Source organism: Aethina tumida, chromosome 4, assembly GCF_024364675.1.
Source record: "Aethina tumida isolate Nest 87 chromosome 4, icAetTumi1.1, whole genome shotgun sequence".
NCBI classification, from domain to species: domain Eukaryota; kingdom Metazoa; phylum Arthropoda; class Insecta; order Coleoptera; family Nitidulidae; genus Aethina; species Aethina tumida.
The window spans coordinates 27,778,060-27,796,234 of NC_065438.1; the positions used below are offsets into that span (position 1 = coordinate 27,778,060).

General features: G+C 26.2%; 1 protein-coding gene across 2 annotated transcripts; it reads left to right on the top strand.

Annotated features, from left to right (window-relative positions):
• The first annotated feature begins 1,343 nt into the window (after positions 1–1,343).
• Positions 1,344–18,032, top strand: LOC109596756 (monocarboxylate transporter 12). 2 transcript variants are annotated; one of them, XM_020012338.2, is made up of 6 exons: positions 1,344–1,580; positions 6,812–7,192; positions 13,857–13,976; positions 15,061–16,239; positions 16,402–16,602; positions 16,665–18,032. In XM_020012338.2, the coding sequence occupies exons 2-6, from the start codon at positions 7,072–7,074 to the stop codon at positions 16,814–16,816; spliced, it is 1,773 nt and encodes a 590-aa protein (XP_019867897.2). In that variant the 5' UTR covers positions 1,344–1,580; positions 6,812–7,071; the 3' UTR covers positions 16,817–18,032. The 2 variants fall into 2 exon arrangements, with proteins under 2 accessions (XP_019867897.2, XP_019867905.2); XM_020012346.2 differs by lacking the exon at positions 1,344–1,580 and adding an exon at positions 5,369–5,474.
• Positions 18,033–18,175: the final 143 nt, after the last annotated feature.

An 18,175-nucleotide genomic window follows, 5' to 3' on the forward strand; every position in this document is an offset into this window, starting at 1 on the left:
GATGACCTGGACGATTCAAAAAGCTTGTACAGTGAAGTTTGAATTCGACTGTCCAATATTTTATAGTTGATATGTTTAATCATTTATTTTCTTTTTTAAAAACAAATATTTTATCACTTCAGGGTTTTCATTGGTTTCCTATTTTATAAATTATAAAAGTTCTTTTATTTAAATGGTACGATAGGTTACGATAGGTACTTATCACTCAGCCCTCTCAGTTTAAAACATATCAAGTTTAAATTATAAAAATAATTTAATACATACCGTTTTTATTAAATGTATTGATTTAACAAAACTAAGAACATTTCAAATATGTAATTTGATGGTATTTAAATTATAGAATTCGACTCTACTGAAATAATTATTTTTAATAATAAATATATAAACGACGTAGGTTAGTAGTTAAAAATAAAATAAAAAACACATTTTTTCTATTTTAGTTAATATTGTAAATGTTAATATAAAACACTGATTATATTGCAAAACTTCTTAACTACAAATTGAAATACCATAAAACTTCATTTGTCGATATCTTAGTTTAATAATGTAAAAAGTTTTAAAAGTTCTCATTTCTTTAGTAATTATTTTAAATAATCTTCTCTATAAAAATTAGTCATCAAATCATTATATTATCATTACACGACATTTTTGTTTAAGTAGTTCTTAAAATATATACTTAAATAATTGGATTAATAAGTATAAATTTCTTATGATGATAAAATATTTTTTTAACGCATTTTAAATTTTTTAATTACAATATACTTGAAATGTTAAACGAATTAATTTTATTTTAAACTTAAATCCATAAATAAATAAAATTTTTACAATCTCAAATTTTAAATTATATCATACTTTAAACAAACAGTTTTAAATAAATTCTTGTTATAATATTTAATTCAATGCAAACAAAATCCACGTGGAAAACATACCATTGAATATTTTTTTGCCAACCCTTTTCACAATAAATATTTTACAACTGATTGCAAAGTAATATAATATTTCAGTACAGTATCCTTTAGAAAATGTCAGGAGACTACACGTCTATATTCTATGTTCAGGGGAATTTATAGGGTGTGATTTATTTAGAGACAGCGAGGCAATTCTTAAATTGTTATCGACTGAATTCGAGAGGATGGAGAAAATCAAAAATTAATAGCCCCGGGTCAGCGTCGTGGTGCAAGGCGCAGGCGTAAAAAAACATTTTAATTTGCCTCTAATCAGCTGGTGGGCCCCAAATTGATGTTTAGATAGAGAAGGAAAACACAGATGCGCACTGGATATTCTAATGTTTGATTCGAAGAAACGGTAAAGGTGTGTTCGGGTCTGATGTCGCAGGAGCAACCGTTGAAAATTCACTTTTGCAGTACTGTGACAGCTCAAACAAATAAATTATCAATCATTTTCGTGTCGTTTTTGTTCAGCAATCCTAAATCGGTAAATGGCATTTCGTGCTGCGTCGACATATGAAACACAGACGCGGACACACAGAAATTCCTGCACTCGCAGGAATGTCTTCGTGTACAATAGACCATATAAACAAAGTTTTAATATACATCGACGTTTATAAGATTTTGTAAAAGGTGAGACACTATTTTCTATGAATCTAAAAACACTTGAGTTTCTTTTAGATTAGATTACTTTCCATTGTGTGTGTCGAGGGGCGAATGATTACTAAAGTGTATTATATATATTTTGTAATAACGTTATTATCTGAACTAAACTATTTAGTACCCTAATTGTCACATAATAGTTTCATCCATTTAAATTTACATTACATAATTAACATGTAAACACTATAAAATTATTGTGCACTTAACCACATCAGATTATCACAAATACAATATTTTGTAGTTATTAGTAAAGACTAATTATATATATTTAATATGATACTTGTACAATGAAATCCATACAAAAATAAAATTTAGAAAATCAATAAATAACATATGATTTTTTTATGTTTCTACATTTTAAATTATTGCCATGACTTTATTATACATTTAAAATTCCTACCTAATAATTCTTTAAGTACCTATCAAATTTTATAGTAAAAATTGTGAGGAACTAAAACAATATTAGATGTAGATAATATTTAATTAAAAAACATCTTTATGATTTTTTATAGGTTTATTGCATGAATAAATGAGTTATCACCATGTCTTCTCATGAAAAAAAAAATAACCTAATTATACTAAGATCATATTAAACAATTTTCACACCGTCTCAGAAATCGGAAGAAGATTGAAACAATGTTTACATATGTCAAAACTATTTTAAAATTTCTGGTGGAAAATTGGTCGTGCTGTAAATCAATTTTGGATTAAAAATTTCTTATTACGTTAACCAGACTGATTAATTAGCCTTACAATGCTATACCAAAATTGTTTTGATCTCATTTGGCAATATGACAAAGAACTCATACAATGTTTTGATCATCAGTATAATAACAAAACTTAAACAAAACATTCCGAAGACAAATACATGATTCATCACTCTTTACGATTATAATTGTAATAATTATTAATAGTATTTTAGATTGTACGTGTCATTTATGCATACACTACTGTTCTCATTGATAATTATCATCATTATAATGAGACAATTCGCAGGAAGTGTTTTTATTTTATTTTACAGATAAATTTTTTGCTTGGTAACACAACATATTTTATTTTATGACATGATTGACTATTGAAATTAAATTTAAATGAATAGATTGTTTAAAAATTACTCATTAAATTATTATATTATCATTACATGACATTTTTGTTTAATTAGTTCTTATAATATAATATATATTTAGTTGGATCGATGAGTTTAAAACTCTCATAATGGAAAAATAATTTTATTATAAAATACATTTTTCTTTTATTAATTATAATGTACTTCAAACTTTTATTTTAAACTTAAACCCACAATTAGATAAAATTTTAACAATCTCGAATTTTCATTTACTTCATAAATTGTACATATTATGTTGTTTAGATAAATAATTTATCGTTTAATTGCAGTTTGATATTCTCGATAAACAATATTTGTGCAAACATATCATTTATACATTTGTATCCAAAAATTCTTAAACCATCAATTTTAGTGACAACAACCATGGAACTCGACGAATACTAAATATCCTTACTTTAAAAATTACATGTGATTTAAATGAATTTCTGCGAAATCTGCTTTATTAATAATTTTTAATTTTTGCTGTATCTGACTAACAATTTTTAAATAATTTTCCTATAATCCTGTAATACGAATATTTAATACGAAACTTTTATTGTGGCAAATTATGTTTATGGGATTTATTTTAAAATTAGAACATTAGAGGAAAATAATCTATTTTTAAAAAGTATATAATGCATGTAAAATTTTATAATAAATAACATATTTTACTTACGAATATCTTATGATAATTATTATATAAAAGTTAATTTTTTAAACAATTTTATAATAATAAAAATATAATTAAAATTAAATAAAAATTTACATTTATTACTACGTTTTTGTAACTATATTTGTTGTTTTATAATAAGCTAACATTAAATTTATATTTTGATAAGTACCAATAACATTAAACATAATTTACTAATTATCAAATTATACCCAATATTCCAATTAATTTAAGTAAAAAAAAAGAAAATAATCTCATAAATATGTATGATGGCCACTACGCAAATAAACAAATATGTTTATTTTGCAGTTCATTGATCGAAAATTGGCACTTTTTTAGAAAAATATTTTATTTATAGGAATAAGACTAAAATTACATTTTATCGACAATAAAATATTTTAGGTTCTAAAGTACTCTCAAATATTACAAAAAAAAATATTTTTTGTAATATACTATACAGGATGTTGGCCTAATTTTTTATTGAAATTTTACCATTTTAAAAGATATAAGAGAACAAACAACTCAATTTTGGCTCAATGAAAATCAATAAATTCAGTATCAATTTTTTTTTCTTCTCATTAATTATCAAAAATACTCTTCACAAAACTTTTACACAATATTCCGATTAATTATTGAATTCAAAAGGTATTTTCTGGACAATTTTTTTACGTTAAGTTAATTGAAAATTAAAAAACTGGAAAATAATCTTAAAAATATAGATGATCTAAGCAAATAAACAAATATTGTAGTATTGACAATTCTTTGTTCTATTATTTTGGATCGGTTACTAGGGATACTAATTTACCTGATATGTAATATTTTTACATGAAGATAAGAATCAAAGAATATTATAATTATGATTATATAATTGTATTACAATAGACATATTCATTTCAATATTGATTATACTTAAATATATCTGATCGGTATGTAGATATTATGAATTATAAAAAAATAAGATAAATGATAAATGATTAAATTCTTCGTTTTAAAATTTAATCCTTTATTTAATATAAATGTATAAATTTTTTTAATAGTAGTTAATATTAATTTCTTACTGAATAGATGATACTTCATTTTCTATTTCAACAGAAATATTATGAGTAACGATATATTTAAGATGTTCTGTAATTGTAAGTATCATTTGTCCTCATTCTACTACTCGAAATCTAGGCAAATCAAAGGTGATTTATAAATTAATAAAATTATATTAATTTAATTTTAACAAATATGTGTTAATTTTCAATACTTTCTATTTAGTTCGTATAATTATTGGCACTTAGTTTAGTTTTTGGTGTCCCATACCCTACATTATGTCGCCTATAGATGAGTAACAACTATATACATTTATATTTATTCATTTGTTATTTATTTAACAATAAAGTAGATGAGACATTCACCACTGCCTTTAGTTTTTTATGATTTATGTACATATACAAAAAATTGTCACTCCATTTGAAATTTTGGCTGTTGTAATAAATTTGAAAATGTCTATAAAAATAAAGAAGAGAGAACAAAGGAAACTCTTTCTTTTCATACAAAATTTGTCTATTTTCATTGTCACATGAGTCATTACCATCATTTTATTTTAAAGAGAAAGTAAAAAAAACTTAATTAAAAATATGAAAATAAATAAATAACACATATGTATACTAATTTTAAAAAAAGGCCATTGAGGGCAAAATTTGTTGCTAAAATTTCATTTACATTAAGAGTTTACTGCAAATATGAAGTTAATAATAGTATTTTGTTTTATAATTAAAGTTAATTATATTCTTCTTTAACTTTTGACTTACACAAAAAGTGACTAACATTTGACAGTTGTCAACCAAAGTAGGTACACGGATAGTATTATTGTTATTATTATAAATTTTATTTTATTTATTTTAATTATATTTATTATTTTGTAATTAATACAAAATTTATATCTTACGCGTCATGTCATATTAGTTAATTACAGTTAACCCACAAATTATAGTGTCACTGTCAATGGTGAATTTATCAATATTTTAACTCAAGAAATTGTACGTGATATATATTTATATTTTGAAGAATATTTAGTCAGATTCATTTGAAAAACAACGTAAGCGTAAGTATTTATCAATTACACCCGTTAAGCAAAACATTTATACATAACATTATTAATAACAAATTTGATATTATTAATAAAAAAGAGAAATTATTTTTGTACTTTTAAAATACGTGAATTAAACTAATTAATTTGTGACTATTCCCTTCCATGTATTCACAATTTTTTTAACCAAATAGACAATCAGATGTTACTATTAACGGGAAGCTCTTCTAAATATAGTTTACGCATATGAAATCCCATACTGTGGATATTACGAAACCGCGTGTCTCCTTCAACCGTTTCATCCACGGCAAGTATTTCCATGTACTTTTCCATTAAATCCCTCCTTGCATAACACAGAATAATTTCCGTAAGATCACTTCTAGGCCAGCCAAATTAGTTATCAAATTGTTATCTCTATTTTCAAACATTACATTAGTTTATTAATTTATATTAAATATTATGCTTATTTATAGTATTAGCGAGACTATTAATATCCATATTAAGTTATTAAATCCAATATTGATTATCTTTTCCTTCCTGATCACAACTTGTATGAATGAATCATATAATTAAATATGTATCTAAGATTTTACTTGAGTGTATTGCAATATTTGCAGATTTCTGCTTTTTTTTTTTTTTCTTTTATATCAGTTTGCAGGAAAATTATATTTCTTTTTGCTAAATAATAATTTCCAAATCCAATCTAATTAATTGACAATTTAATATATTTTGAGAAAAATAAAATTTTAACATCGTTTTAGTAAATGAAAAAGTTAGTAATTAAAGGTCCGATACAAATGTTGTTCTTAATTTAGTTGACATCGATTCGTTTACAGATTTTAAACACCATGTTTACATTTTACAGTTATGTTAGTTTCACTTAAATTACTAGGGACTACTGTTTACACAACATGGTTACACGTTTCATTTGAACCTTAAAATATTAATTAAAAACCATTTCGCCTATAACTAGTAAGCATACATTATAATTATCGTTTAATAAAGAGGTGTTATGTTAATTCTCTCTGAAGAGATAATTTGATTAATAGAAAGATTTTTGTTTCAAACAATAAGTTATTGAATATTATGTGTTACAAACTTTTATAATTTATTGTATTTTGTTTCATAAAATGCTAACTTTCAGAAGAAGGTATTACATTCAATTAGACTGAAATTTTTATGAAACATTTTGTTTACTTTTAAGTGTTCTTTCCAGTTTAGTTTAACATTTTTATGTGACAACTGTGTGATAAATATCACAAAACATTAATTAAAATTATATCTATTTCGCGTCTAAGTATAGACAATAATTAGGGGTCAGTAAAGCGACTTAAGCCAGTTATCATTTCCAGATTATGGATAGTGGGGAGAGGCGGAGATAAAGCTTTGACCATATCAAATATAGAAATGTCAGTTCGGCAGAATCATTTAACGGAGTGCAACGGTTGCGTCGCAACGTCGAGGTCGAGAGCGTCGCGTGGAGTGTCCAAAGAACACTACGGCTACCACGTCGGAATCGTGGAGTCACGTTGCAACACTATCAATAGCCAGGCGAGCGACATCCACACCGATAACATCAGCGGAACGGTGCCGCTACGGTTCTGATGAGATCATGTCCATCGGCAACACCACCAAGAGACAGGACGATGACAAGGATAGTGCAGGACCCCCGCCTCCGGACGGAGGATGGGGCTGGATGGTGGTGTTCGGATCTTTCATGATTCACGTCATAGGTTCGTACGATTGCGTTCATTCATAGTGCCTCGTTTAGCTGCCGGTGGTTCTAAGTGATTTATGAACGCGGTATCTATGTTGTTCTGGTAATTCGTGTTGTTTTTATTATTTGTTATGGTTAATGAATTACTTTTAATTCAAGATAAAAAATTTCATCAAATTTTTCCTAAACGACATAAAATATTCTGCGGAATTGCAGGAAAAAATCTTTCTCTAATAATTATAATAATAATAATAATAAGATCATATTTCTAATGTAATATATCTACTCATATTAGAGTGAAGAATGAGAAACGCCTGGAAAGGTAGTTGTCTAATTTGGAAACAAAATAGTTTTTTCGGTTTACTAAGCTATATTTAGAAGTAAACAATGGACGGGTAAATTATTTGTGAAAAAACAGTAAAGTTATTAAACAAACATCAGTGTTAACTTAACACTGTTAATCCAGTAAGTCCTCTATATTTATTTTTAACAAGGAATTTATTAACTACCACTTTTCATTAATATTTATTAAGCTAACAAAACATAAATAGTAAATTTTAAGATTTAAAAATAAATATCTATTGATTGATTGAAATAAATATATTTACATCCATAAAATGTTACATTATAATATTTATAGTATAAAAATTGATTTTCTTTTAAAGGAAGTAGTCTAATTTCGTAAAATAATGATTTTCAAGGATTTAAAAACTTTTTAAATTATTATTATTTTACAATTATTTCTTAACAAAAGGATGTGGTTATTTATATCAAAATTCATCAACTTCATCAAGTTAAAAAAATCATTAATTATAAGAATAATATGTGAAATCATATCAACTTTTATTTTAACTAGAGCTTAGAATATTTAATATACATTAATTTGTACTATTTATAATATAGTACACTTGATACCTTTTCTTTCAAATTCATTAAATGAGTAAAACATAAAACATTAATTTTAAGAATAATACAAACCAATAATATTTTTTTTATAAAATTAAATGTTTCGACTATTTCTAATTCAATTTTTCTAAGCTAAATAATAAAAATATAAAAATAGGAATATGTGCTAGATTTTTTAATTCTATTTAAAATTCAAGTAGTTACCAAAGTATAAATAGTTGATTTTAAAGTAATATAAAAATATCAGTATCTGTACTGTGCATAATTTTAAAAAATTCAAAATATATTTTATATTACTATTATATTACCCGTAAAACAGAAACAGTCAATAGAATTTAATGAAATATTTTATTTTGATATTAAAATACCAAAAATAAAAAATATAAAAACGAATAACTGATTTTAACTTATATAAATGAATAATTAAATATACAACATGTTTTTAATAAAATTTTCCTTCATTATAAAAAAAGATAAGAGAATTAATTGTATTAATAATGGAAAAAAAAAATCCTAATTAATTTTCTTAATAAAATTAGGTTACCTTGGGAAATTAATTTAAAAAATTTCTATGTATATATTTATAAATTTATTATAGATGGAATTTTTATTAATTTTCAGAGTATAAACAGTTGATTTTAATAGAATTTAAAATATTAGTATCCAGTGCACAATTCAATTTACAATTTGAAATTTATTTTATATTACCTATTACCAAGATCACCAATCACATGATAATAATAAAAATTACTTGAATATAATAAAATATAAGAGAATTAATTAATGATATGACTACTTAATTTTCTTAATAAAATTTAAGATATATACTATATCAATTTATTAATTACATTTATAATATTAATGATAATTAATTAATTCTTTTGAATTCAAAATATATTTTATATTACCATCACCAATAAAACAGATATTATAATCAAATTATACAAGTTATTCATATAAATTAAAAATTGAATTAAAAATGATTAACAATAATTAATTGTTTAATAAAAATGGATTAAAAATTAATTATTCATTGAATTTATTTATATTTACTGAAACATATTTTTATATTAAAATGCAAGACTATAAAATATACCATAAACATGATGTTAATAAAAATTTCCTTCATTATAAAAAAGATAAGGGAATTAATTGTATTATTATTTCTTTTTTTTTTGAGAAAAAATTTTCCTAAGTAATTTTCTTAATAGAATTAAGAAATTAATTAACTTTTCTAAATATTTATTAAAAGAATTTGTATGTTAGAATATTAATATACTTATTATATTTGTAATGTTAATGAAAAGTACAATTTTTAATTTTTATTGTTTTTCAAATATAAATAGTATATTTTAAAATAACATATAAAAATTGGTATTTATTATATACTGTGCATAATACTATTTTATAAAATTCAAAATATACTTTAATATACATGAAAGTTATATATTATATATATATTACAAACAAATTAATTGTATTAACAATTTTAATTAAATTTTGTTAATTTGAGAAAGTTCAATCAGCGTTTCTAAAAATTGAGCTAATAAAATTTAATATGTACTATCGATGTGTGCAATACTTATTATATTTAAAATATTAATAATAATTACAGTTTTTAATTTTTATTGATTTTCAAATATTTAAACACCTTTTTTACAGAGATCAAGGTTAGCTCTAGAAATTTCAAACATACTTTATTCTCAAGTATTAAAGATAAAAAATAATTATAATTCATTATAGCTAAACACTTAAAATTAATTTTACTAAAAACCTCTTTTGAACTAGCACGGGTCTAATTAATAACAACCTAATATCGACACACATACATGTTTAACATGATATAGTCATATTCGTGCGGTATAGAACACGAAGGTTAACTGCAAATTTATCTGTTGTTGTGGCCTGTTAAAATGTGAGTAAAATTATTTCCCGAACAATGAACCACTAGAAAGCAACGTGATTTTTGACACCCACTACAGCAGCTTCTGTAACATAAACAAATAAGTATTTATTATTAATGTATCTGATTATTTGTGAACCGGGGACAAAAATTATGATTACAAATACAAAATGATTTATTCTTGTACAAATGTGCTTTAATCAATTTAATTTTTTTATTGTTACTAAGAATAATTAACATCAATGAATAATCTTTCAGTACAAGGTTCAAGATGTTTACGCATATCTATTGTTTCAAAAGTTTTACTTGGAATTAAAGTGTCTAAGGTAGATTTTATTATATCTTATTTTAATATCAGCTTATAAGTTAAATCCATTGAATTTAAATTGTATGCTCGTGGCATACTTAGGCAAATTTCCAAAATTAATTTTTGACCTACTTAATTTAAGAAATTTTTGAAATACTATTCATGCGTGCAATTTGAAAATAAAACACGAAATCAGTATAATGTACTGAAATATTTCATTTTAACCTTTAATAATTATGTTAATACATTATTTAATAATTTAAGTGGTGCTCATCGTCACGGGAATTATTTTTGTCTTAGTTATCAAATTCCTAGCCAGATTTTGATCAAATCTCTTAAACTTTTAAGGTCAAGTTGGCTATTGTTCCAATAATTTACTCACACACATGATAATAACTTTACTCATGTAGATCAGTGATGTTGGCTGGCACCACGTTGTGTTGTAATTGCAATTATCAATAAATGATAACTGATATTAACCTTCGTTTTTAAAAAATACGATACAGTCCTCATTAAGTAATAGTTCATATGTTAGTGTTGTGGGTAACACAAAAAATGACCATAAATAACATTACTCAGAAATACTTTGGGGAAGACCTCCTAAAAAATCATCTTTAAGGACAACGTCTGTTAACTCAACATATGTTTGTCATATTTCCCATTATTGTCGTGATTTAGATTGTATCCAAGAAATCAATGAATAAAAATAAATACATGGTCACAAAATGTTTATGTATTTTTTACATTGAATGTGGCAATAATAAAACGTAAACATGCATCATTTTTATCAATCAATGAATTAATAAACATCTTAATTTTTTTTAAATTATTAAAAAAAAATAGATATCGTCATTGTACTTATATTAGTTACGCATGTTTTAAAATTATCATCTTTTTTATGAGTATACAATTTATATTGACACTTTGACACTGTGTACCGTGCCAGACAAAATGATTATAAAAAATCCAAAAATATTCTAGAATACTATATGTAATTTATTATCTACAGTGTGGCCCTTTTGAAAGTGGATCATTTCCATAAAACTGGTATTTTTGGTCAGAGTTTAGCAAAATTTTTGTTTAATTCAATGAAAATAGTATTTTTGGTCCGAGTTTATCAAAATTTTCGTTTAATTCAATGAAAATATGTACTGATAGACAAAATGTGACTGCAGACTAATTTTATAGGTATGAATATTGAGGAAATCATACTAGTAAATTTTTTATTGAAAATCTAACTACACCAGTGAATCACTTCCTGAAATAGATATATACCAAAGTTCATAAAAAAATTATGCATATTTATAATTCTCTGGAACAGTTAAAATTATATTATCTTTATTAATTTGGGTTTATAATAGCCTATGGAATAAATTCAAAAATAGCACATATTATCTTATTTTTCAACAATATCGGAATATTGTACTAATAATACTATACTTAATAATTCTCTTAACACCTGAATTTTATTTACTTCCACGAATCTGCTATTCAATTCAATGTATTATTTATAAGTTCGTAGTTAACTTTCTTTATTGTTCATATTAATCAATTCTACCATGAACTTACGAAAATTTAAGTTTTAAGGGTATTATTATAAGAGTAGTATAATTAGTATAGTGTTATAGGTATAATATTTCAGTATTGTTGCAATATAAAATCATTTGGCTATTTTTGTTAGTTTATTACATAGGCTAGTTAATTAAAAAATATATTCATAAGGAAAACTATTGTTAAAAACGTTACCACTCGACTATTGGTATCACCACTCAACTATTGGTATCACAATTATTACTCTATGTATCAATAAAAAATGAACTTATGACATTGTTGCTGAGTTAAACTAATTCTGAGAATGAATGTTTTAAGTCACTCATATCTGATATTCTCAAATTTTTTTATCAGTAAAAAAGAATACATAAGAAAAATTTAATTTTTAATTTTCCTACGGATTTATTCACAAGTATTTGTTTAATTTTTACTATTAAAAATATCGTGCTCAGATTATAATTGTCTAGGCTTTGAGTTTCAATCATGTATTTCATTTCATTAAAATCGAAAGATAAACGAACAAACAAGTTATTTGAGTATTTACAGCTTATTGCCCTGTAATGGGGGTTAGAAAATGTGTCATAAACTTTAAACCAAAAATTTGGAAGTCTTAAGGTAAAAGGGTTCCAGTTTCGTAGATGTTGAAGATTAGTTTTGTTTCTGACATATTAGTTTACCTTTTTTACTGCTACAAAACAAACTTTAAAGGCATATGGTATGGGTCAGAATATGAAGAAGCTTTAACTAATATTGATCCGCATATTGATTGATTCGGAGGACTAATTCTTTCTGTCACAGGTTGGAAGAATGACGTATAAAAAAACATAAATTATACGACCAAATTAGAAAAATCATCAATAACGTTATAATAATTTATAAAATTTAAGTGTCAGAAATTCTAAAAATACATTTTATCAATAATACATACTGGAAGTATGAAGGTTCTATTTTACTAGACTCATACGAAGCCATTTAATACATAAATACGATATCTTATCAATACTATCTTGCATTTTAAATAGACATTAAGTATACATATTCAATAAATATCAAATATTATATCGCTTCTTAATTACTTCATTTTTCCAATATTTCTCATATGCTATTGGAAAAATTTTCCAGTGCCTATCAAATGTGAAATTAAGACCCCACCATTTTCTATTTTATCAACACCTATTTTATTTTATTAAAACAAAACCTAAAATAAGAATATGCAAAATATGCTCCAACAAAATAATTGTCCTCAAAGGCGTAGCCACTGCACATGAACTTCATTGTGAAAAGGTCAATTCAGTTTTATCGATTTGCTGCACACAAAATTCCATTAGATTTTCTAATCATTTAGTACAAGTGATAAGCAAATACACAATATAATTTACAATCGATGCGGCCTAATTCTTTTACATATACCCTGACGCTTATCTAAGATATTCGGTTTCGAGCTGCATCTTCTACCTCAAAAATAGCCGACGCCGTTTATACCACTTGTAGGAAGGCGGCATGCGACATAATAGTTCTAAAACAGTGAAACTAAATTATTTCTGTAGTAGGTGCATCGGTGGAATTGGAACGGTCGGACGCCACCAGCACATTGATCCCAAAATAAGTCGCATTTTCCTTAGCAAAATTTGTCACGTTGGACATTTTACTTTGTTTCCTCAATAGAACCATTTGGTTTTAAACTCGTGCACGTTTTTTTCGGACTACCCACTTAATCATCCAAACTATTTTATTTTTTATTGAATTAAAGTGGATTAAGGATAATTTGAATTACTTATTAAAAATAATTAAATAACTAAATCTACTGATACGGATACGTACCATAGTACACAAAGTAAAATTAGTGAGGAGCAAGTTGATAACTGTAGTTAAATAAAGATACAAAATAAAACAAGAAAAACACACCTTATCAAACTATTTTAATTTTAACTTTATAAATCACCTACACTTTTGTTGCTTACAACTTTTTAATACATGTATAATAATATGCTTAAATTAAATTGTTTGTTTCAGCTGATGGGGTAACTTATTCGTTTGGCATTTATTATGACGAATTTTTGTACTATTTTAATGAAGGAAAAGGAAAAACTGCCCTAATTATATCCATTCTGGTGGGAGTTACGTTATGTTCAGGTAATATTTTAATTTATAAGTAGATTAATGTTACATATTAAAACATTTACCAACAAATTGATCAGTACTCAAAATCCCAAAAAGTACTTACATCAATCGTTATGCATATCATCTTATAAAATATTTTAGATAATATTTAAAATGCAAAAAATATTATTAGCTAATAGATACAGATAATGTTTAACGAACATCATGTTCTGTAGATGTGGAATCTTGATAAGTATATATTTTTAATTTATCGCTTATTCGCCTGTAGAGGAAAAAGAAAATATTTTCCTAGTAATCTGTATCAATTTACCGAAGGATTCCCTATAACCTCTCAAATAAAAGACTTAATATCACATTCTGTGTCGAATAAACCACATGAATTGACACATTACTTCCAGAACGTTTAGTCCAATGATGTGCATCATCTGGAGGTAATATTCTACACACAGTAAAAACGTGAATAGCACTTAATTCTGGTAAGCTAAAAATACACAAATTGTCAGATTAGCCTACTTGTTTGAGAGATTAACTAAATCGTCAATATGTGTTTAAAGTTAAAATATGCTACCACATTAAATAGAAGTTATGCTTTTCTGATATTTGTTAATAAGAATGACAAAATTTAAATTGCAACTACTATCTTTTGTTTGTTACATTGGACTTACCACATAGTAGTTTCAAAATTCCATAATGGAATGGAATCGATAAAGTTGTTTTGTGTCCATTATCAATATTATTTATATCTATTTATGGATAACATTAAATTTATTGTTGCAGATCGGAAAAATACAAATTAATTGCACCACATTTATTATTTACAAAACATACTTATCTAATTTCGAAATTATTTTTTAATTTTCAATCAAATTGTACAATGCTGTGTGTCATGAAATGTTTATAAATACTTAGGTAGTTTTTTAGTTAAGCCCGAAACGGCGTCGACAGTTGTTTAAACTGTCTATGTGTACTATGATTTCTAGTTTGTAGTAAAAATATTTATCTAAGTGGGTTATCATACATACCTTCAATTTGATCTATTTTCATCAAATATAATAAATACCTTATAATAACGATTTTAATTCAATATTATTTCCAGGTCCAATATCAAGTTCCTTTGTAAATCGATGGGGATGTCGATTGGTCACAATTATAGGCGCCATATTGGCAACAATATGCATGATAATATCAGTTTGGGCACAAAATGTAATAACCCTATGCATTACGATCGGTGTGGGAACAGGATTGGGCTTCGGCCTGATTTATTTGCCAGCTATAGTCAGTGTGACAACGTATTTCGAGAAGAAAAGGTCACTAGCGACTGGAATTGCGGTTTGTGGTTCTGGACTAGGAACCTTTTTGTTTGCACCGATTCTGACCGCTCTTATGGAGAATTATGGTTGGAGGGGATCCCTGTTGATTATTTCTGGATTGGTATTGAATTGCGTTATCTTTGGAGCGTTCTTCCGACCTTTGGAAGAGGAAAAAGTAGTGGAAGAGACACCGACGATATTTTTGAAACCTTCGGAAGCTCGCTTGGACATCCATGTTTCGGATCATAATCTGCATCAGATAGATCTTAAAATTAACGGCAATGGAAATCAAATACACAGACCAAGGAGTATGGGTCACTTTTCTATACCACGAGCACCTAAAATTGAAGAAAACGCCAACATACCAATAATTAAAGGTGAAAATGATGCCGCCAGATTAGCATTAAGTCAACCGATGTTAACGCAGTCAGATGTTTACTACCATCCGAAACAACAATATGGCAGTCAAGGATTCCGAAGACATGGTCCAATAGACAGGATTGATGTATTTTATCAAGGAAGTTTGATGAACATACCATCATACAGATCAAAGCTAGATTTAAAACATGGTGAAGAAGATTTGTTAGGCAGGAGATCATCAACTTACAGTTACCGAAGACGCATTGAACCTGTCGAGGAGACAACGACTACGTTATGCGGTATTGTTCCCTGTTCTCAGGAAACCAAAGATACTTTAAATGATATGCTAGACTTCTCTTTGTTCAAAGATCCCATATTCATTTTGTTCACATTAAGTAACTTTTTAACCAGTATCGGATTTAATATACCCTATGTGTATATGGTTTCTCGATCTAAAGATCTTGGTATATCAGATGGGTCCAGTCTTATCTCCATTATTGGAGCTGCTAACACTGTGGGTAGAATTGTGTTAGGTTATATATCAGATAAACCATGGGTTAATAGATTACAAATCTACAATTGGTGTCTTACTATATGCGGAGTTGGTGAGTGTAATCATTAAAAATTTGTTATCAAAATAGTCTTCAAATTACGTAAATTGTAAAATAAAATAAGAGATGATTTACAATGTTGAATTTCTTTAATATGATCTCTAATTTTATTTTATTTTAATGAAGTAGTTTATTTATTTTGTTTTATATTTACAGCCACCGCACTTAGTGCCTTCTGTACAACTTACTACTCTTTGGCAGTTTACTGCTCCGTATTCGGCTTCACAATTGGGGCATACGTAGGACTCACGTCAGTCATCCTAGTTGACTTATTAGGCCTCGAAAAGTTGACAAACGCATTTGGACTTTTGTTGCTATTCCAGGGTTTCGCATCACTAGCCGGACCACCACTTGCAGGTAAATTATTTTTCAGTCTTTTGCCAGATTGAGCAATTAACTGTTTTGTCTTTGTTGTGTAGGTGTGTTATTCGATAATACCGGATCGTACAATCCTTGCTTCTATTTGGGCGGGATCGCGATTGCATTTAGTGGAATCATCTTGTTCCCCATTCCGGTGATCAGAAGATGGAGGGAGAAGAAGTCCAAGAAACAGCATGTTGTGGATATATAGCAATCACTGCTGCCCTCAACGGGAGACTTTAGAGACTATAACACTGTTTAAAATTTTGTTTGTTGGTTTATCATTTTCGGAACATATCTCGATAAAGTGGAGGTCCTGGTTAGAAAAAATTAGAATGTGGTAATATTCGCACACCATTATTATATTATATACATATTATTGATGATTCTATATTTCTTATTCAATTCTCATATTGGTTATATTCTCGAAATACTTTCCGACCTGATTAAAATTAACAATTTGTAATATTCTGCATTTTAATTTTTCCAACCTGTGGAAAAGATAGTCGGGTATTGCGCTGTTTACTACATATCATTCAAGTCTGAGTTGTTTCGATGGGCACAAAATGGATGAAACGAGATGATATTATGGCATGTCCTGTGTAGACTGACAAATGGAAGTGTTCCATAACTATATTTATGCCTCTGCAACGCAGAGATGTTTTAGTTTAGTAAATATTTTTTGTAAAATAACTTGTATATATTGTACGTATTGATGAATGGATGTTATGAGACAATAACTTTTGCTAACAATAAACCCACTTTTGAATTTTATTAAACGGATTAGCAAATGTTTTTAATGTCTCTTGTATGATTATTATAATTTTAACCCCTTTTGACTCAAGTTTCATCAACCCAACTAAAATGGTGATATAAGAGCAATAGCATTGACGATAAATACTCTATATTAAATTGTTTTTAATATTAATTAACGCTATATATATGATATATACGATAACAACAAAAATAAATTGTAAGAAATATAATAAATATCGCCATTTGAGTTATTAATTTCCATAATATTGATATTACTATATATTTAGATTTATTATGACTGCCAAAATAGCATAGTTTAAAGAGTTGCTACTGATTTCTTTATTCTAGAGCATCTGTGCATGTTATGTTTTAAGTCTTCCAATTCCCTTGCACTATATTCATCAAAGTTACTCCGTTAAATGTTTAGGTCACATACTTTGTAAATATTTTCTTCCATTGTGAACAAAAGTCTTTATATTCTTGATAAAATCTATTTACAGAAAATTTAAGTGCATTGCAAATATCGACGACTGATTACAAATATGAATGCTAATAGAGATAAACGTTATTTATAATTATTACGTCATTTATTTATTTCTTTTTCACGGTTAATCGAACTGATCACATGTTAGAATTTAAATGTACTTTAAAAATAAATTATTATAATATTATATCTCTTTTTTTATAATTCACATCCTGGTTAACAGTAGTGATTTTATTCTGATTAACATGTTTTAATTATGCGTAAAATTAATAATTGGATCAAGTATTACTATTAATTTTGTTTTATTCCATGTTTTGTCTTTTGAATTAA

Bases quoted from the DNA above. Each gene is read 5' to 3' on its own strand.
- LOC109596756 (XM_020012338.2), top strand. From the start codon at position 7,072: ATGTCCATCGGCAACACCACCAAGAGACAGGACGATGACAAGGATAGT. The intron at 7,193-13,856 runs GTTCGTACGATT...TGTTTGTTTCAG, and splicing joins TTTCATGATTCACGTCATAG to CTGATGGGGTAACTTATTCG. The intron at 16,603-16,664 runs GTAAATTATTTT...TTTGTTGTGTAG, and splicing joins AGCCGGACCACCACTTGCAG to GTGTGTTATTCGATAATACC.